Source organism: Siniperca chuatsi, linkage group LG1, assembly GCF_020085105.1.
Source record: "Siniperca chuatsi isolate FFG_IHB_CAS linkage group LG1, ASM2008510v1, whole genome shotgun sequence".
Lineage (NCBI taxonomy): Eukaryota > Metazoa > Chordata > Actinopteri > Centrarchiformes > Sinipercidae > Siniperca > Siniperca chuatsi.
The window spans coordinates 20,681,762-20,707,383 of record NC_058042.1 but is presented as its reverse complement, the minus strand read 5'-3'; the positions used below and the strand labels follow the sequence as shown (position 1 = coordinate 20,707,383).

The 25,622-nt window shown below is 39.5% G+C and overlaps 1 protein-coding gene across 3 annotated transcripts in view; it reads left to right on the top strand.

The window, feature by feature from the left end:
- LOC122876003 (CUB and sushi domain-containing protein 1-like) overlaps positions 1-25,622 on the top strand; it is a 491,774-nt gene that overhangs the window by 323,270 nt on the left and 142,882 nt on the right. For all 3 annotated transcript variants that reach the window (XM_044195800.1, XM_044195789.1, XM_044195805.1), the window contains 4 exons: positions 16,434-16,537; positions 17,010-17,122; positions 21,250-21,432; positions 21,616-21,801. In XM_044195800.1, coding sequence (XP_044051735.1) covers positions 16,434-16,537; positions 17,010-17,122; positions 21,250-21,432; positions 21,616-21,801 — 586 coding nt within the window. The remainder of the gene's footprint in view (positions 1-16,433; positions 16,538-17,009; positions 17,123-21,249; positions 21,433-21,615; positions 21,802-25,622) is intronic.

The following is a 25,622-nucleotide window of genomic DNA, read 5'->3' as shown; positions in this document are numbered from 1 at the left end:
CTATCGGCCAATAAACTGTCTCTCCACAACATGGAAGCTCATGTCAGGCATCATTGCGGCTAAGATAAGTGGACACATGGATCAATAGATGAGCAAAGCACAGAAGGGCATTGGCAGAGGAACCAGAGGAGCCAAACACCAACTCCTGGTTGACAGAACAGTCACCCAAGACTGCAGAGCCCGACACACCAACCTGTGCACTGCCTGGATTGATTACAAGAAAGCATATGACTCAATGCCGCACACATGGATCACTGAATGCTTAGAGATGTACAACATCAACAGGACTCTAAGACACTTCATTGCAAACTCGATGAGGCTGTGGAAAACCATCCTTGAGGCCAATGGCAAGCCACTTGCACAAGTATCCATCAAATGTGGCATATACCAAGGAGATGCTCTGTCCCCACTGCTGTTCTGCATAGGACTGAACCCCTCAGCCAAATAATCAACAAGACTGGCTATGGATACCGACTCAGGAACAGGGCCACCATCAGTCACCTCCTCTACATGGATGACATCAAGCTATACGCTAAGAGCGAGCGGGACATCGACTCACTGATCCACACCACCAGGATCTACAGCTCTGACATTGGGATGTCATTCGGGCTTGAGAAGTGCAGTCGAATGGTGACAAAGAGAGGGAAGGTAGTCCACACAGAAGGGGTCTCACTCCCAGAATGAACAATAGCAGACATTGAGGATGGTTACAAGTACCTTGGAATACCACAGGCAAATGGCAACCTCGAAGAGGCAACAAGGAAGACGGCAACGGCCAAATACCTCCAACGAGTAAGGCAAGTCCTAAGAAGTCAGCTCAATGGCAAGAACAAGGACCAGGCAATAAACAGCTACGCCCTGCCAGTGATCAGATACCCTGCGGGAATAATAAGGTGGCCAAAGGAAGAGATACAGACCACAGACGTTAAGACGCGAAAGCTCCTCACCATGCATGGAGGGTTCCATCCCAAATCCAGCACCCTGAGACTGTACGCTAGCCGTAAGGAAGGCGGCCGTGGACTAGTGAGTGTGAGAGCCACTATCCAGGATGAAACATCCAAGATCCACAAGTACATCCAAGATAAGGCCCCAACAGATGACGTGCTCAGGGAATGTCTCAGGCAATGGGGAACAGAGGAAGACGTGCTGGAGGAAGGACCATCATGGGAGGACAAACCCCTACACGGGATGTACCACCGGAACATAACTGAAGTGGCTGATATCTACCAATGGCTAGATCGGGCTGGATTGAAGGACAGCACAGAGGCACTCATCATGGCTGCACAGGAGCAGGCCCTGAGCACCAGAGCAATAGAGGCCCAGATCTACCACACCAGACAAGACCCAAGGTGTAGGCTGTGCAAAGAGGCCCCTGAGACAATCCAGCACATAACTGCAGGGTGTAAGATGCTGGCAGGAAAAGCATACATGGAGCGCCATAACCAAGTAGCTGGCATAGTGTACAGGAACATCTGCACTGAGTATGGACTGGAAACCCCAAGGTCAAAGTGGGAAACACCTCCAAAGGTGGTAGAGAATGACCGAGCCAAGATCCTGTGGGACTTCCAGATCCAGACTGACAGAATGGTAATGGCGAACCAGCCTGACATCGTGGTGGTTGACAAACAGCAGAGGAAAGCCGTTGTGGTTGACGTGGCAATACCAAGCGATGGCAACATCAGGAAAAAGGAACATGAGAAACTAGAGAAGTACCAAGGGCTCAGAGAAGAGCTGGAGAAGGCCTGGAAGGTGAAGGCAACAGTGGTACCCGTGGTCGTCGGAGCACTCGGGGCAGTGACCCCCAAACTGGAGGAGTGGCTACAGCAGATCCCTGGAAGAACACCAGACATCTCGGTCCAGAAGAGTGCAGTACTGGGAACAGCAAAGATACTGCGCAGAACCCTCAAGCTCCCAGGCCTCTGGTAGAGGACCCGAGCTCGAAGGATGAGACCACCCGCGGAAGGTGAAGGACAAAGTTTTTTTGTTTTTTTGTATTTTTATATATATATATATATATATATATATATATATATATAGGAAATCTCAAGTATCACACTAATTTGCCTTCAGGCCTGCTGCATCTGGCAGTCATGAGTGGTCTGCATCTTAAGACATTTCCTCTGAAAGTGACATCAGCTTTGCAGCAAGTGTCACCTGTTCTTATTTTAAGTGTCTTACAAGAAATCACAGCTATAGATAAAATTAATTAAGTGACGCAGCTGCATTTAAGAGTTTTATCAAGACAAATGTACCGCATATTATTAGTGATTTTGCTTGGTGTCAGGTGACAGACGGATGTCGTGTGTGCGTGTGTATGTGTATGTGTGTGTGTTGCTTGGGGTTTAAAATAGAATAGAGTATAATAGATTCACATAGCCTTAGCTTATGACAGATGGATTGTCTTTTATCTGTTTTGTGTACTGCCTGTATATGTATGTGTGTTTAAAATGCTTGAGGTTTGAGAACACTTTAAGAATGTGCTATAATGACAGATTATCAGCCACTACAGCTGCTGGCATTTGCAGAATGTCACTATCTATATACACAGAGGGAGAGACAAAGACAGAGACAAACAAGATGATAAAGACAGTTATAGACTAGACTAGACTGGAGTAGAATAGAAAAGAAAAGTATAGAATAGAGTCTAAATGAATAACACAGTGAATAAAATTAAGTCCGATCCATCCACAATACTCATACATCAGTGGTTTGTATACAGTATACATGTATGTAGTCATATGTTGAACAATTGTTTCACTTTCCTAATTTCACCTTTTTAAAAAAGTTTAGACATAATACATAATTTGAAATCCTCCTTATTCCACCACATAGTGGAATGATCCACAATGGCAGCAGCCGCTGTGCATTTTTATTGATTTTGTACCTTGTGTTAACTCACACTACGTATTTTAATCTGCCTTTCTGCATTGCCAGAACCTGTGACTTTTATGCTCACACTCTACGGATCAATTGACCTCACACTGAATTTACGCACGGAACCCCCGGTCGTTTTTGTCCAGTAACAATTCCAATAGTTATTCAAACAAGATGACTGCCTCCTCAACAATGTTGACAAAAAGAGAGAAAGGCTGCTACTTTGTACAATTATACTGTGAATGGATAGTAAGAAGAAAAAAAATACTATGGAGTTGCAGATGAGTTCAGTTTTATATTACAGATATTACAAATTTTCTTTACACAACCCATAACATAAACAAAAATTTTGATAAGGTTGCGGCAAAATTTCGACCAACACATGACGGGACATGGTCTAATATGGAAGTATCGATTATAATGGCTCTTTTTACAGCAGCCATGTGGGAAATGCCACTGCTCAAACGGCAGGACAGCCAAACAGAATTTCTGACATGCCAGAAATCCAACCAATCGTCCGAGAGCAAGATCATTGATCGTTCAGGCAATTCATCAGACGTCATGACCCCCCTCAAACTGCATGTGAAATGCAAAAAGTTATTTGAAGATCAATGCTTTGATATTGGCATTTGTTGTTGCCAGTGATAGTATGCTTTAAACCAGGTGGCACTGAGTAGAATAACAATTGTAGTGAGTTGTGTGTTGAGAGTGAGTTGCATTGAAAGTTAAGGATAAAATGTAGAAAATATAAAGTTTATGTAGGCTTAGCACAATAAACTACAATACAGTATGGATTTGCAAAATATTTAGACCTTGCTAATTAATGAATAAATAAATTAAAACATGAGATTTCAGCTCAACAGTGCTGTTATTGATGTTTTTGTTTTTGTTTACTTGTAGATTATACTAATCTAGTGTGTATTTTTTGATTGGTTTCATAGTAATATTAATATCCATACATTTCCAGTTATAACTTGACATGGTCTATGTCATGGCTACGTATACGCTTGCATTAGCTTTCACCACTTTTTAAAAATAAGCTTTGCCCTGATCCTATAGACTTTCTTTAAAATTTGGAGCACAGGTCAGACTCAGACTTGTTGGATATGTTTACCACTTTGGACAGTTTAATCCTGTACCTCAATTTTAATTTTACTCTATATGAAAAGATGTTATGATATCATTCAGGCAGTTGCAGACAGATTGAAAACTTTCTTCATCCCAAATTTAATCTAGGTGTTTTAAAATGTAAAGATTTGAATAAAATAAACAATAACAATAAAGTTAATCTGAGATGCACTCTCTAAGTAGCTCCATCTACTGTCTAGGAATAATCCTAGTGTCAAGGAATATTTCTGAATATTCAAATTACTTTATTAGTATTTGTATCTCAATGATCTCAACTGAGTCTGATGATCAGCAATCGTCTCTTTGTGTGGACACCTTACTTAAAGGCCCTTAACTTGTTTTTTGTTAACCTCCTTCACAAGCACATCTTCCTTAAGTAGAATACATATGTATTCCCACTTGAACATTGATCTTTAATCATGATTTAATTTGTGATTACAGGGAATGAGACAGATGATTAAACACACCACTTAGAATCCTAAGTGTAAGTTCCCCAGGAAAAAATATGTTTATATGTGCTTTTTGTGGTCGGTTAGAGAGAAAGTGCAGGGAGATTTATGGAGATAAAATATTTAGAGAGCAAATAAGCATGAATGAAGATGAATAAGAGTAATCTTTCTGTAGACTTTGTTTTTCTCTTTACATTTCATACACAAGTTTAAATAGCCAACAAGTCATGCTGGCTGGTTGTGTGTCTGCTGTCATTCTGTTAAGTTCTGAATAGAAGCAGAACAATCAATATAGTTTGTAATGTTCTGACAGCCTGTCGGCAAAATGCCGTGGTTGAGCTTCTCTTTGTGTGTGTGTGCCTGTGTTATTTGTGTAAGTGTGTGCACAGGCATCTGGTTGTGTGTGATTTTATGAATGTTGACTGTGTGTTTTCTGTCTGCCAACTTAATTGCTAACTGCCAGAGGTTGTGAAAAATATGTTGTAGGGTAGACTATCAACTTTCAGGTGTGAGGAAAGTGAGAAAAAACTTGGGTGTGCAACCTAAAAAAAGGACTTAGCAGTGTGTATATGAGTGTTTTTATGTGTCAGTCATTTGATTCATCAGTATCAAGCAGATAATTATTTTGTTCAAGTCTGAACCGTGCCTGACTGCTCACACACATACACTCTGAAACGCTTCGCCACACATGCCCATTAGGCCTCTAATCATTGCAGTCTTTTTCCTGATGAATACATATTAGTGTGTGTGTGTGTGTGTGTGTGTGTGTGTGTGTGTGTGGTATTATGGTATTGGATGTTTGGTCATTTTCATGCATGGATCATCATCATCAACACTTTAGTGTTGGCAGGACACATTCTGTGACATTCTATCAGATTCTGTTATATTTTACTCGATACAGAAATTGAGGCCAATAAAGACCAATAAAGGCCTTAGCCAGAATATGTTGACGTCCTTCTGATTCTACAACAGTGCATTGTTTTGTAACATGACTGCGCAATTACTCATGATGATGTTACATGATGATGACACAATTCCAAGTATTTAGTGTATTATCAGAATGGTGAGAATGTAAAAGCAAGGTACATTTCACAATTTTTAAGTTTTTTTAGCTTAAGTTTGGTCAGGAGGTCGTTCTGCAAACTGTAATGTATTGTTATAACAGACAGTTTGGGTCATAGTTTTACCTTTAATTTCATTTTCTCTTCCAAATAAGTTGACTTACCTGGGTTGTTTACAATCTGTGTGATAATCTGACTATTGTTGCCCAGTTGGACTTATTTTTAGCTATGTTGCCGCCTTTGGAGATTTCATCAATTTCTTTGGAGAGCACATTGTTATCATTACTGACAGAATCAATGGCCCAAGCTAAAATAAAACCGGAGTTTTAATAAACTGTAGTTTTCTTTCAATGTTAAAGGATAGGCTACTATCTATTGTATATTTACTCTAATACTGTGGTGGTAGGACTGCTGCTACAGTGTGATACTGTGTAAATTCTGAATCACTACAGTTTATACGACATACAGGTCATAGCTCAGTGAGGATGTTGATCAAATAGACTGAGTAAAATACATCAGTAAAGTGCAGAGTAAATATCCACCAGTGTCCATGGTAATGGAAAGACTCTCACCAATAGCTGCCTAATTAGCACATTATCTCAATTCAAAGCTTTTTGCTATTCTGGCTTTTGACTGTAATCTGATTGACCATAATTCACTGTATTAGCTCTGTCGCTGGCTCTCATTCCTGAACCTTATACCTCTCTACCAAAGAAGGCTGTCCATGGTGATGCATGGATGTCCCAAGGTCACACTTTTTAGTTTTGTGCACTGGCCTCTTCTAATGGTGGTAATACATGAATTACATTTTATTTTAGAGCTGTAATGTAAAATATTCTGGAAGAAAGCATCTGATAAAATCCAGAATCGCCAAAAGAAATTTCTCAACCCACAGTCTGTTGTTGTCAGGTAGTTTTCTGCAGTATCCCATAACAGTTTATAATGCACAGAATTTCCACAGAGCTGTCACACAGCTGTTGCTCAAACATAGTATTGTAGCGGTCTGACCAAATATTTTTTTTGAGTTTTCTGCAGACATGGCAAAATCAGTGCATCAAATACAGGACATGGCAAGAAAAAGAGGCTCTCACCCTCCCACCATCCCATGTTGGTCATGGTCATATGGTCCATCTCTCCATCCCCAGCAAGCTCCACTCAGGAAACATCAGCATCAGGAGTGATAGTGAAGGATTTCAGAGATCCTTTCAGTGAGAATCTTAACTTTTCCAGTTTTATGCATTGTAAGACTTCCTGTATCCACCTGTCATATGTTTCCATTTAAGAAGGATGGAGTGTCTGGCTAACAGAGCGGTTAAGGCAATGACACGTTGTATTGGAGTGGGCATATTCTGAGTAGGAGAGAGGCCGAACAAAGCAGTCAGGGGGGTAGGGGGCTCTATTTATGTTGAGGGCCTGTTCAAGGGTTTTAAATACATTGGACCAAAAGTCAGTCAGTCCCCCGGGCATGTCCAGAACATATGAAAATGGTCCGCTGGAGATTTGTCTGACGAAGTTTAAACCAGTCAAAAGTCTGAGTCAATATCAAACCCCACAAAGGATACGAAGGGACGTAAAGGGCCGGACTTCCCGAAAATGGGTAAATCTGAGCTGTATCAGTGGTTGACAGCACTGGTGGGTGTTTGGAGGTGAGAGGGAAAAAAAAAAATAATAATAATATTTCTTATTATTTATAACAACATAATTTGGGCGATCGCCACACTTTGCAGTTTATTTTCCTAAACTGTCCAGCCAACAGGTCAATAGCACTCAAAGGTGCTGTAACACCTTGACAAGGGAGTTATTTTACCAGACAGCAGCCATTTGCTTTCTTAGCACTTAAAGCAAAGGTCACCTCGGGGCAGGACTACAACACATAAACATGGCACATCTGGGTACTTTCAGGGTACAGCCAGCAGGCTAGTATCCTCTGCAGTCTATTTTTAAATTGACTGGTACTTTATTTGTCCCACATGAAAAAATCGCTTGTCAGAGCATATAACAACATTGAGATACAATATCTAAGCTATAAAACATGCAGTACAAGATGCAGTAATCACCACAAATGCTACACCCTATACTGTATTTCTTAATGAAACCATTTTATTATAGTGCAGATGTAATGACCTTTTTTTACACAGATCACATGTGAGGAAATTAGTCTCTTATGGCCAGGTCTCAAGGAATTCAGTCTTTCTTTTATCTCTATCACCATTTTTTTCCTGATTTCGCTGAGCTGATGTGCTAACATCTTGATTGCACTGTTTGCCAGTCATGGGTGTCAATCAATATGGTTAGATTTCTACACCATACATCACATGCTTGATTTATCAACCTCTTTTGTTTTCTTCATCCACTTTTGTCTGAAGCAGAAGACGTTCACCAGGTTCTTCAGTTGTATAGAAAAGTGTTTAGTGAGGAGGTACAGTGGCTCAGAGCAAGATGGACCTGGGTTCAGTTAGCAGCCCCAGCCCCAGCCCCATCCATTGTTTTAATTTTCTCCCTGTGTTTTTCTGCATTTCCCCTTGGTGATCCTGTTTCCTCACACAGTCCAAAGACATGCAGGTCGTGTAGACTGTTATTGAGTGGTGTATATCTGTGGTAGCCCTGTGATTGACAGCCATCTGTCTAGGTCACTCTCTGCCCTCTGGTCAGTGCATACTGGGACAGACTCTGGCCCTCGAGACCCTAAAAAACAATAAACATGTAAAGAAAAACAATGAATGAATACTTAAGGTCTTTCCAAACAGAGATCAGCAAATTCACACCTCAATTTATTTTGATGAGAACCTGGCTATAGACCATGGGAACCAGCCACGTAACAATTAGTCTAACAGACATAACTTCTGAAACATTTTACAACTTGAGAAATATCACTCTGTCAACTAATGAGTTGACCCTACAGCTAAACGACTAGCTCATGTTCTCGCCTACTGGACTGTATAGTGCTGTGGCATTGGACTTAGACCTCTATGCACATTCAGCTGCAGCAGTTACTTCTTTGTGCTGGTTAACAGCTTGTAGAGGCTCTTCTCTGCTGATCTAAATGAATTGTAGGGATGAGAATCTACAAGCTAGGTATGCATCCTGCTGCTGTGTTTGTCCCTCATTGCCCAGCTGCACGGTGTGTATCCACCATAAAATTCACTGTAGCTGTAAGATGCGGCTCACTGAAAATATGATTTATAACGCTGTCTTGAGCTGCAATAAGCAGCAAAAGTGCTTCTAAAATTCTGATTAGATGTCAATGAAATGCTCCTAAAAAGTCCAGAATGAAAAAAAGAAATGTGAGTACTCTGATAAATCATTGATTACAGGTAGTTTGTTTTCTGAATCTGTTTACATTTTGAAAATAACTGTCCCAGGCATGAAGGGTGTGCTGTGGGCGGTGTCCTCAAGCAGGGTTTCAGGTTATTCTATACTTGTTTATTTGGCTGAAAGGCTAAAAGCAATCTATTGGAAAAAGGCCCCAAACTGCCATTGTGGCAGTTCACCAATGACTCAACATAGCTGCACAATCTTGGCAAGGGAATTCTTGTACACTCTGCTTTCAGGACAGCTGTTCCCTCTCTGTACTACTTCTGACAAGGGGTCACCTCAGTACATAGTTTAAACTTTTTCTTGACAGTTTATTTTTGACTCAGGGTAGTAGAAATGCATTAAAGCTTCAGTGAGCACAATATAAAAATATACCTCTCTTAAGCCTAATTCCCACTGGGCCAGAAGCAGAATAGAGTTTATCAACCCTAACCCCACCCCTGTTAAGACCCTGTATATCACTTAAATTGTGGTGTGTTAGGCATGTTCATTAGTATGACACTATCAATGTGGACAGGAAGTGACAACATTAATGAAACAAGTGTTCCATCAAGAGAAAGTCAGACAACATGATTTTCCCTCTCTTTTCAGTCTACCGTCCTCAATCTGAGACTGTCCATGTTTGTCATCATCAGTGGTGGGCAGTTTACTGATGTCACGTTGTCTAATTTCTGGGTACTTTAGTGTTTAAATTACATTACCTCTCATGTCAGTTGGGGGCGCCAACTTGTAAAAAAAAAATGTAATCTAGCTTCAAATTATTGGATTTTCCATTTTGATTTCACTTCTATCATGCTCAGATGTTTGGGCCTGTCTGGAGATTGAATTGCAATCCCCCTGCACAAACACACATACTTACTATACTCCATCACTGCCAGCTTCTGATTCAAGTGAGCCAATTTGTAAATGTGCTATTTTGTTTGGAAATAATGTACAAACACAGCCTTCTGTCATGTCTTAAAAAGCTGTACTAGGAAAATGCCTCAACTTTATTAAAGATACATTTTGTTTTGCAATAATTGCTACATTTACATTGGGTCAGTTGAGAGGTTGATCAAATCCAGAGTGAAAATATTGACTGGCGTTCTGTTAGAAATTACTATGTGATGTGAGAAAAGTAGCCTGTTTGTTGTAGTGTTGTTGGGCGTGATAGTAATAAGGAGGTTGGCATTACTGCCACCAAGATTGAAATGAAACCTATACCCATGTGTACTGCCCTTGGCAGGGGTCACCTCAGCTTATTCTGTAGTTGAAATGGCTGACTGAACATAATTCATTAGACGTGCACAGAGTGTTGACATTTTAACAGGGCCCAACTCAAATCTTATTTTTTAGGAGAACCTAGGGCTGCACAACAGCATAGTGAGTATGGTAGGGATGCTGCCCTCTGACCAGGGGACCCAAACGTAAATAACCATACAGAGAAGCATCTGACCTGCTGAAGTGCTCTTGAGTAGGACAATGAACCTTTACCAGCCTGTCTGTAACTGAGGCTGCAGTGAAGTAATAAATGACATCTAATGATTCTCCATTTTTTTTTCAAACTTGATCGATTTGACTTTAGATAGATAGGTTTATGGATTTATATTCATGTGATTATTTCTCCCCACTGTTGCTGCTGCTGCTGCTGCTGCAGCTGCAGCGTCGGCTCAACGAGGGAATTCAGGAACTAGTCCACCCAATTATGGCTGTGTGTTCTCTTGCACTGTGACGTAAGGTCACAACAGTGAGGGCAAGATCAGCAGGCATAGTATAGGTTTTCCGTTTCTAGTTTTTTTTCTGGGGAAATGGAGGGGGCATCTCGGGGTAGGCATGCAACCCATTATTGTTCTGCTGTAGATTAACTGAATGGATACAGTTTGTGCTGCGTGTAATGTTTATATAGCGCTGTTGACTGAGACTGACCAGCTAAAATATGTCTTAGATTGTTTGACTTGAGTGGCAAACACATATCTGCTATGAATTTAGGATCAGAGTAAGAGAAAGATTACTATCAGTTTCTCCCCAGCTATGATCCTGCCCTGAGGACACCCTAAAATTCATGGCACTACAAATTTGCTGGCTGACTGACTGAAGGTATTTCACTGTAGGTTTGGATTGCACAGTGCTCTTAACAATGTTTAAATAGCCTATTGAACTGCTCTGAGCTGCTCTGCTGCTTGCTAATGACCTCAAACTGATAATGCTTCACTTATCTCTTCAGAGAACATCCACCCTTATACAGAAATGCAGTTTTTCTTGTTCAAATTTGAACATAAGGAACTCTCTACTGAAAAAACTAATATGATGTAATCAAAAGAAAATATACTGAACTGTAGTCATCAAACTCAAGGCAAATTTTGTGTTTACTGTCAACACTGTTTCAGTTAAAGATCTGTAAAGCCCTAGATTATACTTCTGTCCTTTTGTATTTCTGTTGCTTCCTTCCTTCCTTTCTTTCTTTGCTTTAGAAAATAAAGAAGCTAATGTAATATAGTTTGAGGTTGCAGGCTGCTCTTAAAGTGTTTCTAAATGGGTCCATTTGGATCTATTGAACAGCACTGAGTTTCTTGCTAATGACCTTAGTGTGATAACACTTCAGTTCCTTCCTTTAAGTCTGCTAATACTATGCAATCTGCCTTGACAGTCTAGACACCACACATACACACAAACATATAAATAAATACAGAAACATGTAGGCACAGAAACACAGCCAAACTGCGTTCACACATTTTGTGGCTCATCATTCTACTTCAGCTGCTAAGACAGCTATACCTGAGAAAACCACCTCCTATACACACACACACACACACACACACACACACACACACACACACACACACACACACACACACACACAAAATCATGGACTCAAAAACACACGTGGATATGTAGAAAACCATAGTCTGTTTCTGATTCTGTTCAGCTTCACTCCCTTTCTTTATGACCACAATACAGTTTTAATAACTTTAACTTCTCCAACACAAACACACATACAGTCTGCAAAACACCTCATCTTTTACTGTTCTTGGTTTGATTGTTATGTTTCACGTGCCTAGATTGAAAGCCCAATTGAACAGATCACAAATAGTCATCCCTTTTTTCAGGTAAAAATCATGCCAAAATCGAATGGAAGGAAAAAACGTATTTGTACAAATTAGAAATGCTGCTTAAGTCTCCAAGCCTCTGAGTGGACAGGCGCTGTGTACCAAATGACCAAATTACCAATTAGGACGTAAACTGACCGATGTTGACATTTGCAGGTTTTGTGCTACAGCTGACCAGCTTATTGGCTAACTAGCCTATAAACTGACTGCAGTGCATCTTTAGCCTTGTAAATGTTTGTCTGGTAGCTCGCTCAGCAAGCCAAGGTACAACACATGTCTTCCATGTTTGTAGGTAAAAAGCTATAGTGGGTAGCAGTTCTTTACGTGTTTTTCGCAGTTATGTGGCTGTTAGTCTCTGTCAGCCTATGATAGAGCAGTGATAATTACTGCTTTAAGCAAATAAGTTTTGAATGAAATGATTTGGATATATGCAAAACAAATATGTCTACATAGACAGCGAAAAAAAATGTATCCAAAAATATATATATCTCCCTTTTGGGTACTGATTTTTTTAGGAAAAGAAAGCACAGGATATGCAATTTACAAACACATGTACAGTGGTGTGAAAAAGTGTTTGCCCCCTTCCTGATTTCTTCTTTTTATGCATGTTTGTCACACTTAAATGTTTCAGATCCATCCATCCATTTTCTACCGCTTGGTCCCGTTAGGGGTCGCGGGTGACTGGAGCCTATCCCAGTGACTTTGGGCACCCTTAGGCCAACTCGTCGCAGGGCTAACACAGACACAGACAAGGACAGACAACCATTCACTCTCACATTCATTCAATACAGGCAATTTAGAGTTATCAATTAACCTACACATGCATGTCTTTGGACGGTGGGAGGAAGCCGGAGAACCCGGAGAGAACCCACGGTAACACGGGGAGGACATGCAGACTCCACCCAGAGAGATTGCGTGATGTTGGTCTGGTCCGGGAATCGAACCCACGAACCCACGATCTCCTTATTGGGAGGCAGGAGCTTTAGCCGCTCTGCCACCGTGCACCCCATGTTTCAGATCATCAGACAAATTTAAATATTAATCAAAACCTCAAGCTGAAGCGAACTTGGGTTCTGCAGCAGGACAATGATCCAAAACACACTAGCAAGTCCACCTCTGAATGGCTGAAGAAGAACAAAATGAAGACTTTCGAGTGGCCTGGTCCTGGCCTTAATCCTATTGAGATGCTGTGGCATGACCTTAAAAAGGCAGTTCATGCTCGAAAACCTCCAATGTGGCTGAATTACAACAATTCTGCAAAGATGAGTGGGCCAAACTTCCTCCACAGCACTGTAAAAGACTCATTGCAAGTTATTGCAAACGCTTGATTGCAGTTGTTGCTGCTAAGGGTGGCCCAACCAGTTATTAGGTTTAGGGGGCAGTCACTATTTCACACAGGGCTATGTAGGTTTGGATTTTGTTTTCCCTTAATAATAACAACCTTCATTTAAAAACTGCATTTTGTGTTTACTTGTGTTATCTTTGACTAATATTTAAATTAGTTTGATGATCTGAAACATTTAAGTGTGACAAACATGCAAAAAAAAAAAGAAATCAGGAAGGACACTTTTTCACACCACTGTATATGTTGTAGCAGAAAAAAACATGCAATTTAATTTCAGCTTGACATTGACAACTTGCATGCCTGTGAACGTCTATTTCTCTTTCAGCTGTCTGTTAAACTAAACTAGCTATCAAAAGTTTGACTGATGTTTGACAGCCAAGAAATGGTTTCTGTATCCCTCATAATACCTGGGTAGTTGACGCGATCAGTACTACTGTTGATGGATAAAATATGTGTCCTTAAAAAATGGAAAGAAAGAAACATCTGAAGATCTTAACAGTGACAATGATGTATGACGTATATTTATAAGTGAGTAACCCTATGTGTTGAGAATCTGCAGATAGAGTGGAAAAGATGATATAAAAACACATCAACAAATAAAGTACAATGGCTTATTAAGGCTCCCTGTGATTTATTGTTAGCCAGGAGTTAATTCCTCACAATGATGTTTTGCATCTCTTTCCCATTATGTGTAGCCATTTTGGAAAGACTAAACATTGCCAGAGGCTGCAACGTTCAGTGTATAATAAGATAGTAAAATGCTTTCATCAAGTATGAGTCTTATATTTATTGAGCTGCATCTTGAATGTAGGTTGCTAATGTCAAAAATAAACATGTTTTTTTTCTTTTAAATATGTTTGCATATTGTTTTAAAGATTGTGTGTGCGTGCATGCATGCATGCATTCAAATGTGTATGAATACAGATTTGTTCATCGTAGAAAAGGTTTCAGTCGTAGTCATCTGGACACTGTTTTCAGAATCAAGACGTTTCGGCTCCCATCCGGAAGTCATTCTCAATTATGAAAAAATGGGACGGGAACTAGAAATTTAAGCTACTCTGTGTTACATAAGCCCTGCCCTCAGGGCCCCCAAGGAATCTGCCTGAGTATCTGTTAATAGCTAGTTTCACCTGAAACTGACCTAATAGTTTCCAAGATGGCCCAGTAATCAGTAATCAGGCCTACTGTTTTCTGGCTGCATCTACTTCATCGCTGTTAAGTACCTGATTAGCATGTGATTGGCGTGACCAAGGTGATAATACACTCTGATAGACTTTGGGCAGATTGAATCTCAGACCACCATTTCTGTTCAAAGAGGGGTTCTCTTTTTTCACAAAAATGGCTTCCTTGACGCCCCGTTCAAACCAACTCTTCTCTCTACTTAGAATCTTCACCTTGCTGTCTTCAAATGTGTGGTTTGTAGCTTTTAGCGCTCTGTAATCCTGAGTTAGTGTGTCGTCTGTGCTGATAAAGTCTTTTGTGAAGTGGCTGTTTAGTCTCGCCTATGTACCGTTCTTTGCAGTTTTCCTCACTGCACTGAATGGAGTAGACTGATTCTGAAAACAGTGTCCAGATGACTATGACTGAAACCTTTTCTACGATAGAGCACTACTGGACGAATGAGGGACTACACTGTCTTACAGATTTGTTCAGTTATACTTGTCTTCTTGCCATTCCTGTGATGGCAGTTAATCCCTCAGATGTTTCCATATCCTTTTACAATATTTGAACATTTGCTAACAATTTTTATTTTGACAAAGCACGGCCAAAAGCTTAGCTATGCATAGCTGATTCTGGTGTGTTGAAAAGATTTTTACATCCTTACCACCTGCGGTAAGGTTTTTCTTCACTCTAGTGTGATTTGCCATGTGATGGATTCTCATCCCCAATATCACATGTTCATGGTTAATCTTGGTCCCCTAATACACGAGAAACTCACTGATTGAGACCAGCTCTTTTCTCTAAGAGATTTTCTGAACACAGCAGAAGTCTGCTATCTCCCATTCTGTCAGGGATATGATCTACAGCTAATAAATAACGGACAAGCAGCAAATAATAGAATACCAGTATTACAGGATTTTAGAGTGCACAGATTGATGATCCAGTGCTGTATGCATGCAACTACAGCCACAAACGTGTCGGTAAGTAAGGCATTTAATAGCAGCAATTAATAGTGTTCAATAGCAGAAGGGTGTGTTTGCAGAGTGCAGGGTGTGTAGCTTCCAGAGGGGATTTGTGTAACTATGAATGTAAAGGAGGATGCTGCCAAATGAATGCAAGGGTGCTTTCAGTATCAGAATTTTGTTCTTTCTCTCTGCTCCCTTTCATTTAAGATGGATTATTTTGAGATGCTAATATGTCACTGTCAAATTAATAGTTATACCTTTGGCATAGCCGCTTTAATTAAATAAGATGATGGTCATGGCCAAGAACACTGTTTGTCTCTCTCTCTCATGGTGGTTTTATTATTATTTAAATAAACAGGATAACTTGTGTGATTTCCCAATTGTATGATTCATTTCACATACTGGCATGTCAGGGGTCTCCCAGAATTCCTAGGTTTGATGATGCTATAAGTTTCATCTGTTTTTAATATGTTATTTATGTGCAAATGCACGTTTGACAACCTATTGTAGAAGTACTGTAGAATATAGCGTATATAGAGTATGTTAGGGCATTGCCATTGTTCCACTCATGAAGGTAAGCCCTGCATTGTGAAGAAATGTAAAACTTGAGGACTGTTTGGACTGGGATGTTTGGACCCTTCTTCCTATTTTCTCCTCTAAAATGATTTTCCTCTGTGCTGTAATTAAATATGACTTCATGACATAAAGTCAGACTTAATTACATGAGGTCATGAGATTGGCAGAGGCTGCCAATCTTTTAAAAAAATGCAAAATGCTACTTTATAATGGATGTTATTAATTTATTGTTATTAACATGTAACCCCAAACATCATATAGCACGTTCATTGCTCAAGAGGCAGTTGTTTATGAAACAAACTCCTACGTTTTCGAATTTCCCCAGTGATATAATCATTTGTTTCTATTGCTGGAAATTGTATGAGACCATCCAGGAATGTAGGAATTGATAATAAATCTCTCACTGTCTTTCTTTTTTTTGCCTGTATGTGTTTGTAACTGCTTCAATCTTTGCTTTTGTTTTGTTTTTCTAGGTGATAAAATTGTCATTTGAAGAGTTTGACCTGGAAAGAGGATATGACACACTAACTGTGGGAGATGGAGGGAAGATAGGAGACACACGGAGGGTACTCTATGTGTAAGCACCACTTACTGTAAATGTTCTGGCCTATAATGTAATATTGACATGCAATACTATGGAACAAGCTAATGGTAGCAATCAGAGGAACCATTGGAGACACATGGACACTATTATGCAGGTACACATAATATATATATTGGATTGCGTTATCAACTTATGTGGTTTGAGGGAAATGTTGGAGTACACATGGTCCATGTTTAAGTCAGAACAGTGTACTCTAAACTACATGGGGTACAATAAGAATGTGAACTTTTTTTTTTACATTGCTCATAAACAGTGCTGTACACCAATCATAGATTAGGCCATCTAAGTAGAAGATGTCATATTAGGTTTGTAAATAATTAAAGTCTCTTTTACGTCAAAAGTAGAAAGTGATAAACTAAATAATAAATAAATGCTTATTAACTATTTGTTTTAATGTATATGTATTTGTATGTGTGTGTGTGTGTGTGTGTGTGTGTGTGTTTAGACTTACTGGCTCAAGTGTCCCTGACCTCATCGTTAGCTTGTCCAATCAGATGTGGCTACATCTGCAGTCAGACGATACAATCGGCTCAGCCGGGTTCAAGGCAGTCTATGAAGGTATGGAATTACAATGGATACAACAACTTTAAATGCACTTTTTAACCACGCTTTTCTTTCTCTCTCATCCTCTCTGTCTCTGAAACACACACACACACACACATACACACAAACATATATATATATATATATATATATATATATATATATATATATATATATATATATATATACTCACATAATGGAGTGTGAAAGTCATGGCGTTGCTGATGTGGTGATTCAAAAGTAAACACAACTGTTGTTGTCTGTCCTTGAGTATACATGTGAGTGTGTGTGCAAGTGTGCATTACAAGAAGGTAATAAATGAATTATGAGTCAATCAGTTGATCGTTTTGCTTGCTTATTTTTCATATTATGCCAAAGCTGATGCTGATAGAGAGATAAAGATGGTGACAGTCACAGTGAATGAAGGTGAGAGGGAGGGATATAGATGTTCCTCTAAATATTTATTATTTAGAACAATCCATTTATTATATTTATATATTTAATTACATACTGCATCTCACCATGCCAATGCAGCTCTTTAAACTGAATTGAACAAAATGGAACTCACCGAAATTGAGTTTACTTGAGACAAAGACTGAGACAGGTCGAGAGAGAGAGAGGTAATTTGATAAATATAGAGACAGAGGAAGAGGGATGACAAGAAATTGACAGAGTGGGACAGAAGGAGACAAAATGATAAATTGAGTGAGAAGAACTGTCTCAGAGAGACCGAGGGAGTGTGAGAGAGCAAGAGAGAGAGTGAGAGGGATGAAGGTTGTGCTCTTGGTTCTGCTTAGCTATGTTTGATTCAATGATGTTGCTGACAGTGTTGTCCAGGGTCAGTTACTGTTCAAGGGAACCAGCACAGTGTAGCTACAGAAACTCGTGTACAACTGTAACTGTAAGCAGGTGATGTTTAATATCATGTTACAAAGTTTCCTTAGCTCAACATGAGGCTGGTGCTGACCTTGATTTAAGGGCTAACCTTGATTTTTTACGTTTACCATTTGCTCTAACAGCAGTAAGAGCATTTTTCATCTTTACAACTTGGCTTAAGTGGTCAATAACACTTAGGTGGCCTACCTTAGTTATCTGATACTGTAAATGTCAAGGCAACGACACATATGACAATATGATACTAAGAAACAAACAAACAAACAAACAAACAGTACTTAATGACCTCTAGATGATCTTGCAGTTTTTCCCCAGGATAACCAAACAACCGCCTGTGGTGGGATTTGTGTGTGTGTCCTTGCATGTATATATGTGATGCTGTCACATTGTATAATGTCACCATGTTATACACTTTGATCAGTGTTACCCCTTGAGAGCTCTTAGGTTTTCAGCCCTGCAGGAAAATGCAACATGTGTGTGTGTGTGTGTGTGTGTGTGGCTGTCTTGTTTTCAAATGCCGTCATGTTACATTTGTTAATCGCTGCAGCTCTGTGTGTTTTTGTGTGTGCATGTGCATGTTTGAGAGAGAGAGAGAGAGAGAGTTAATATCAGACACACACACACACACACACACACACACCATTATGATAATTGAAGCTTTCAGTGAAATGCTGTTGCCAAGTTTTCAGGCTGATGGCAATTGGTTGTGAAAAGAGTAATGATGTAAATAATGTATTTACTTTTTAACTCATAAAAAGACTGAAAATAGCATTGAATGTCTTTAAGATTCTTTTGGAGAATCAGCAATATCAGTGTGATTGTTACATTAGGAAAAAATCTGGATACCATCCTTGTTTCATTACTGCAGATTTAAAACCTTTATTTTGACTTGATTTTGTTGTTGCAAAAAACATCCTCAAAATGCAAACAACAACAACAATAATACACTGATATTATGAAAAGAATAGTTTGATAATTGTTTGCAGTAGAGTGCTTTGCAGAGGAGTTTTGTTAACACTTCCTGCATGCAGCTGCTTCACCATGTGATGATAGCATAACTTTATCAGAGAAACTGGACTGTAAAGTTTTCACCATGATTGATTACCTACATCAAGCAGTTCCTGTTCTCTGCAAGTTGATTTTCGTACTGCACTGGATGACATCAAATTTGGCTGGAATGTATTGAAATACATCTAAACCTTTGTGCTATGCCTGGGGAAATGGTTGGCAGTAATGCAAAGTTTATAGGATTTGTAGTTAATGGGCTAAAACACACAAAACTATCAGAAAGGTCCCTAAAGTATTCATCAGTGTATTTTTTCTTCCATTGGCTTCATTGGCAACATGCATTTATGTTCCATGTTTTTTCTTTTATTTTCTATTCTCAATTATGTAAATTACTTTGTATAATATATGACCGTAGGAAAAGGAAAAAGAAGCATAAAGTTGTTGTATTGAGTTGTAAATCTACGTTCTGCACTTCAGTAAAACTCAAGGCAAGGAAAAAATTAGAGAAAACAAGAAAGAGAAAGAACAAACTAAAAAAAAAGACAAAGGAATGAGTGAGAGAGGCAGTTACAACCATAATGACAGACTTACCAGGGGCTCAAGATCGCTGATATCCATCCTGACATTCGTCAACTGTGTGACAGCTAGCCATGGGCACACACACACACACACACACACACACACACACACACACACACACACACACACACACATGCCTGCCACTTCTTTGAGTATTCTTGTGGGTGTACTTATGTCCCAACAGATAGTAAAAGTGTAGAACACATGCACACACACACATACACACATTGCTCACCTTGAGATGTATTTGCCCAGAGCGAATCCAGGAGCATGGTGGAGCATGTGTTACAAGATGACAGACGTCTGGTTGAATGTCAAATTTTAAAGTAGGGGAGCGAGGGAAGAGCAGTGGATAAAATCACACTGCCATTAAGGGAAGAAGGTATAAAAAAGAGTAACAAAATGAATGGAATATGTTTACAGGCCAGTTTGAGAGAACTGCTAATGTGACACTCGTGCCAATAACGCACAGTGTATTGAATCAGATTGAGAGAGCGGGAGCGATAAGAAGAAAATAGAGCACAGTGGGAGAAAAGGATAGGGACAATTTGAAAGGAGGAAAGACAGAAACAAAAGGATAAAGATAAAGGAGCAAGGAGAGAAACAAAACAAATGTGTGTATGGGAAGCAGTCATATTTTATACAATGTCACAAATATTGGTTTTTACCTCCTGCTGATTTCTTAATAAGAGTACGCATGGATCTGTGTGTGTGTTTGTGCCTCCACTTATTGTTTTGCCTTTCACAACTGAAGCTGAATTACACTACAATTACTCTGATGACAATTAGCTGTGAGAAGGGAAACAACAAAATAAATTTATCATATGTTTTATTTGTTTTATTTCATTTCATGTAAAATAATAGACATAATCAAATTTTTTTGCGGCTCCACACAACTACATTAAAGTTGCTGCTAGTCTTCCTTTTAAGACTTGACAGCTCTTGCCATATGTCAACCTGTTGACAGCCCAATCAGGACTACTGCCAGCTGTCTTCCAAAGAAAGTGGCATGAATTATATGTATGGCTCCTCTCCTCTCCCACTGGGTCACCCTTGGCCCCAGCTGAGTGTACAGTCCAGTGAGACCAAAGCATTTGTCTTCAGACAGCATGAGAAGGGTCTGTTTGCAGGCTGCAGACTCATTCAAAGACACACACCGTCAAAGATACACCCACATTAATCTTAACCCTAACCATAACTGTCTCTACATAGGGTATGTCTTTGAGCAGGCATGTTTTGTAGAGTCCAAGTTGCAGATAGATTTTCTCGGGCCCCTTTGCATGGGCCACCTGGGATCAGCCCTTTTGGAATTGAGAGTAGCACAAATGTACAGTCCCCTGCATCAGTATCAGCTGCCAAATGCTTTTATTGACCATTTTTCCTCATGGTCCAAAGAAGTTACTTTTGAGAAAGTCATAGTTTAGTGACAAATATATAATATAATATATACAGTATGTGAGAATGAACATATATTACTATAAACCACGTACAGAATGTTCAGATTTGACTCACTATCTAAAAATCAATGTATGTAGATTATTGCCATTTAACCCCATCTCACACGCAAAAACAGACAACCTTTTATCTGAATGTCACCATGTCACATGTTGACATTAATTATCAGCATAAAAACATGGCTGTCTGTGTTGTGTGTGTTGTAGAGATCGAACGAGGAGGCTGTGGTGATCCCGGGGTGCCAGCATTTGGGCGCCGTAGTGGTGATCGCTTTCAGCATGGTGACGTGTTGACCTTCTTTTGCCAGTCGGCCTTTGAACTGGTGGGAGAGAGGACTATCACATGCCAGCACAATAACCAGTGGTCTGGCAATAAACCCAGTTGTGTCTGTAAGTACACATATGTTTTATGTCTGTGTTAACTGTGTTAATTGTTTTTCTGTTTGTTTCTTTAATTTAATTTTGTTTAATCTATCTATCTGTCTTTGCCTCTGCTTGCATTCTTGCCTAATTACCTAACAACTGAACCTCTTTCCTTCCTGCCTTTATTCCTTTGTTCCTTTCTGTTTGTAGTCTCATGTTTCTTCAACTTCACGGCTCCATCAGGGACTATATTGTCCCCGAACTACCCAGAGGAGTATGGAAACAACCTGAACTGTGTGTGGTTGATTATCTCTGAACCGGGGAGCCGCATTCATCTTCTATTCTCTGACTTTGATCTGGAGCCACAGTTTGACTGGTTGGTGGTCAAAGATGAAGGTAATTATTTCTTAATATTTCACCATGTTTTTGAAAACTTAGTTCCTAAATTAAGACCTCAGGATATGAATATGCAAATTCTTTATTGGTTAAACATGGATGGGCATGTGTATACAACTGAAATGGTCAAATAATTTGGGGGCCACTCTGTCTCAACTTGTCAACTTAGTCTATATCCAGTAGGTAAAGAGAATGTCAGATTGGATTTGGTTGATGAATGGCTGGCTGGCAAACTGGTGGATGTATAGTTGTAATGTTCTTTATTGTTTTTGCACTTTTCCACTACACACAACGCAGGGCAATTAGATCGCTGTTCCCCATTGTAATAAAGGTTATTGATTTAAACTGAATCAAGTAAAGCCCTGGTTTGACTGGCTGGTCATTAAAGATGAAGTTGTGTTTAATTGAGTGGCTGTAAACATGTCCCTCTGCAGGGATGTTTTTTGTAGCAGTGTTTTGAAAATTGCAGGGCAATTAGTGCTGTTGCGCTGGGCAAACTGAAATTAAAGTTGTTGCTTCAAAGTCTTACAGTTTGTTCCGCTTGGTAATAGTTTACCACACTGTATGTCTTCTTTTCAGAATTAAGACAAAAAAACTTTTCTGTAACTGACATGCCCACTTGAAATGAATTATGATTTTGAAATTTTAATGATATTTACTGTCTAAAAGACAGGGTTAGTGTTGAAATCTCAAGTGCATTTAGTTTATACGGCACAGTATTTTATAAATGTGACAAAAGTGGTTTTCTTGGCCAGCAACCAGATCAATCTTAAACAGATGTTGGTTTTTAAATAGCTTTTAAAGGATCAGTATTCACCAATATGGCACCCATTAAATGGTTACTAATTGGTCTTTAGAAGGTAAACTACTGTATGAGAGTGCTTCATTTAATACTCACACAGAATCACACAGAATATATTTATGAATCAATTTGATCTTAAAGGCTGCACCACAGTTCTCAAAGGGCTGATGGATGAGAGAATCGGTTTAAAACGAACACAACTCAGCATTGCTCAGCAACTTTAATGTAAATCATTGATAAACAAAGTATATTTGGGGAGTTATTTGAAGAGGCAGTGATAACCACTTAGATAACCAGATCACTTTTCAAGTTTGGCTTATTCATCACTGATAATATACATTGATGATTGATTGCCATTGTCTAATATTCTGTCCTTATGTCGCACATTTAAAACATTCAGATCCCTATTGTCCACGATTTTGCAGTTATGCACCCACAGTCCACTATAATGCATTTTAAAAGATGCATACATAAAAAAACAAACAACTTAGATGCTTAAGTCCAGGAAGAAAATACATCTGCATCCCAATGCAATAAGATAAAAGTTTCTCTGCATCAGAGAAACAGAAAGGCTTTTCCATTCACCAAGGAGTTAATGTGACTTTGACACTTATGACTTTCTTTTCCTTTTTAATCCTGGATAATTAACAGTAGCATGAAATCCTGCCTAAAAAATCTAATAAAGCTTCAAGGTATGCTTTGAACAGTATGTAAATGGTTAACATAATCAGACAGCCATTGTTGGCATCTAATATAAGAGAACATAGTGATAGACTGTTACAAAAGGCTTCTCTCTAAATCTCTCCTCTTAGATAAGACAACGTAGGACCTTGTCACTCTTTCAGCTATTGTCGTGTTGATTCTCTTTCCACTCCCGGTCTCTTGCCTATCAATGCAATAATGAATAAGTGAAAGAGCTTTTGGGTTGCTGAAGAACAAAGAGATTGGCATTTTGCAACTCAGTTGCTGTGTAGCTTAATTGAGTCTAAGTGCATGGGATTCAAAAGTCCAGGTCAAGGAGGAAATAAGAAGAAAACTTTCTGTGGGAGAGTTGGTGAAGAATTCCCATTTCAGATACAGTGTGTTTTATTATTGTTCTCGTAGCTCATGTTCTGTCCCTGGCAGGGTTGTCAACACACTGCTTTTCTTGCACCTTTTATAGTTGGATTCATAAGAGAATTTTGAATATTACTTTTGATAGAGATTATGTGCACACTGCAGTGGATCATACTGAATACTTTCTGTTATGGTTTTGAAAGGATTAGATGGAGTTTTTAAAGCTCAGGGATGATGTGGAACAGTGTCAATGCCATGATCTTCAGCCATTATCAATACTATAGTCTTCAACTATTTTACGATGTGTAAATGATTCTAGTGCATCTGATCTGATATTGTAAATGCCCTTCAAATAGCTAATAAACAACTAATACAGTATAATTACTGTTTTGAGGTTTACTCAAGAACTGTAATCATAGTATCAACTGGCTCAATATCACACAATGAATACACTTCATGACCAGAAAAAACATCTTGCCTCTGCAGAAGAAGTAGGTCTCACTTTGGGATTACATATGTCACACCACATGAGCAAGTGTACAACTTTATATACACATTTGCTCTGTAAGTGAATAGATTACCAGGACTGGAATTAAAGATTGTTGAGTGTCAGACTTTGAAAAAGCATGATTGTAGATGCCTGAGGTTGAGTTTTAGCATCCCTTAGACCACAGAGTTGCTTGAATTTTTGAGAGTGGCATTCCCAAAAGTAATCAATGAATGGACCAGAACACAAGACACCACCTCAAACCATTTGCTATGTGGGCCATAATGAATAATCACCAGTGCTGCTTCTCCTACCCATACAAAACTGCAGGTGTTTTCTGATGAATCACAGTTCCTGCTGCAACACCAATCTACTAGACTCCTGGTGGGCCATCAACAGCAACAAGCATTGTGTTAGTTCTGGCAGTGAACTGAAGCTGTGCATGCCAATAGCTTATCAGCATCAGCTGACATTTCTAATCACCAATTGCATTCAAAATACATTTCCAGTCGCATTCACTCAGGCCAATAAGGTGGTCTTTATAATCTCACAATCTTTCTCACTTACTCTTAATCATTATGCCGCCACTGCTGGTGGTTAATCTGTTTATTTCTACCTGCTACAAACTGCTGTTACTGGCTGTGGCGATTGATTTCTCTATCAACCACCTCAGCCTCCTCCTGTTCAAGTGTCTTACTACCATATTTGAGGATGGCATTTCTTTCCTTATGCATTATGTGTATTCCATATCTCACTGATATGGGCCTGCTGGGTTCTGTTCTGTGTAGCCCTTTAGGGTTTTTTTGCACTCCCCACTGAATCTCTCGTTGCCAAGTGGATGATTGTGATGCACCCTCAAGAGCAGAGTGTATTCTGCCAAACAAAAGTATATAACCATTTGTTGCCGTAAATGGTCCTATGCTGTGACACGAATGTCTCAGTCAGAAATGAGGTGATGCATGGTTACAGCTGTACAGGCCAGTGGGGGAGGTGTAATGGTTTCGGGGCCATTCAATTGGTATACAGTGGGTCTTTTAATGGCTATAGAGCGATGCCTTAATGCCAGAGCACACCTTAACATAGCAGCCAGGCTCAGCCATTCACTGCAATCATGTATCCCCAAGGGGATGATAGGTACCTTGAGCAAGATAATGCTCCCTGCCATGGTGACAGAATTGTCCAGGAATGCATGGTGTAAGACACATTCAGGTGAAATAACGTTAATGACCTGGACACCACAATCCCCTGATATCATTCTTTTTGGGATTCACTCAAATGCAGTATCTGTAGAAAAGAGCATCTACACATCAACCTTGAGCAGTTGTGAGAAGCACTGATGTTTGTCTGGTTTGCTTTAACACCGAGAACCTGGCAGCTCCCTTGCTGAGTCACTGCCAAGACATGTGTTTATAAGCTGTTATTAGGGCTAAAAGTGGTCTAATGCGGTACTGAACAGGGGTCTTTCTTTTTCAGGTC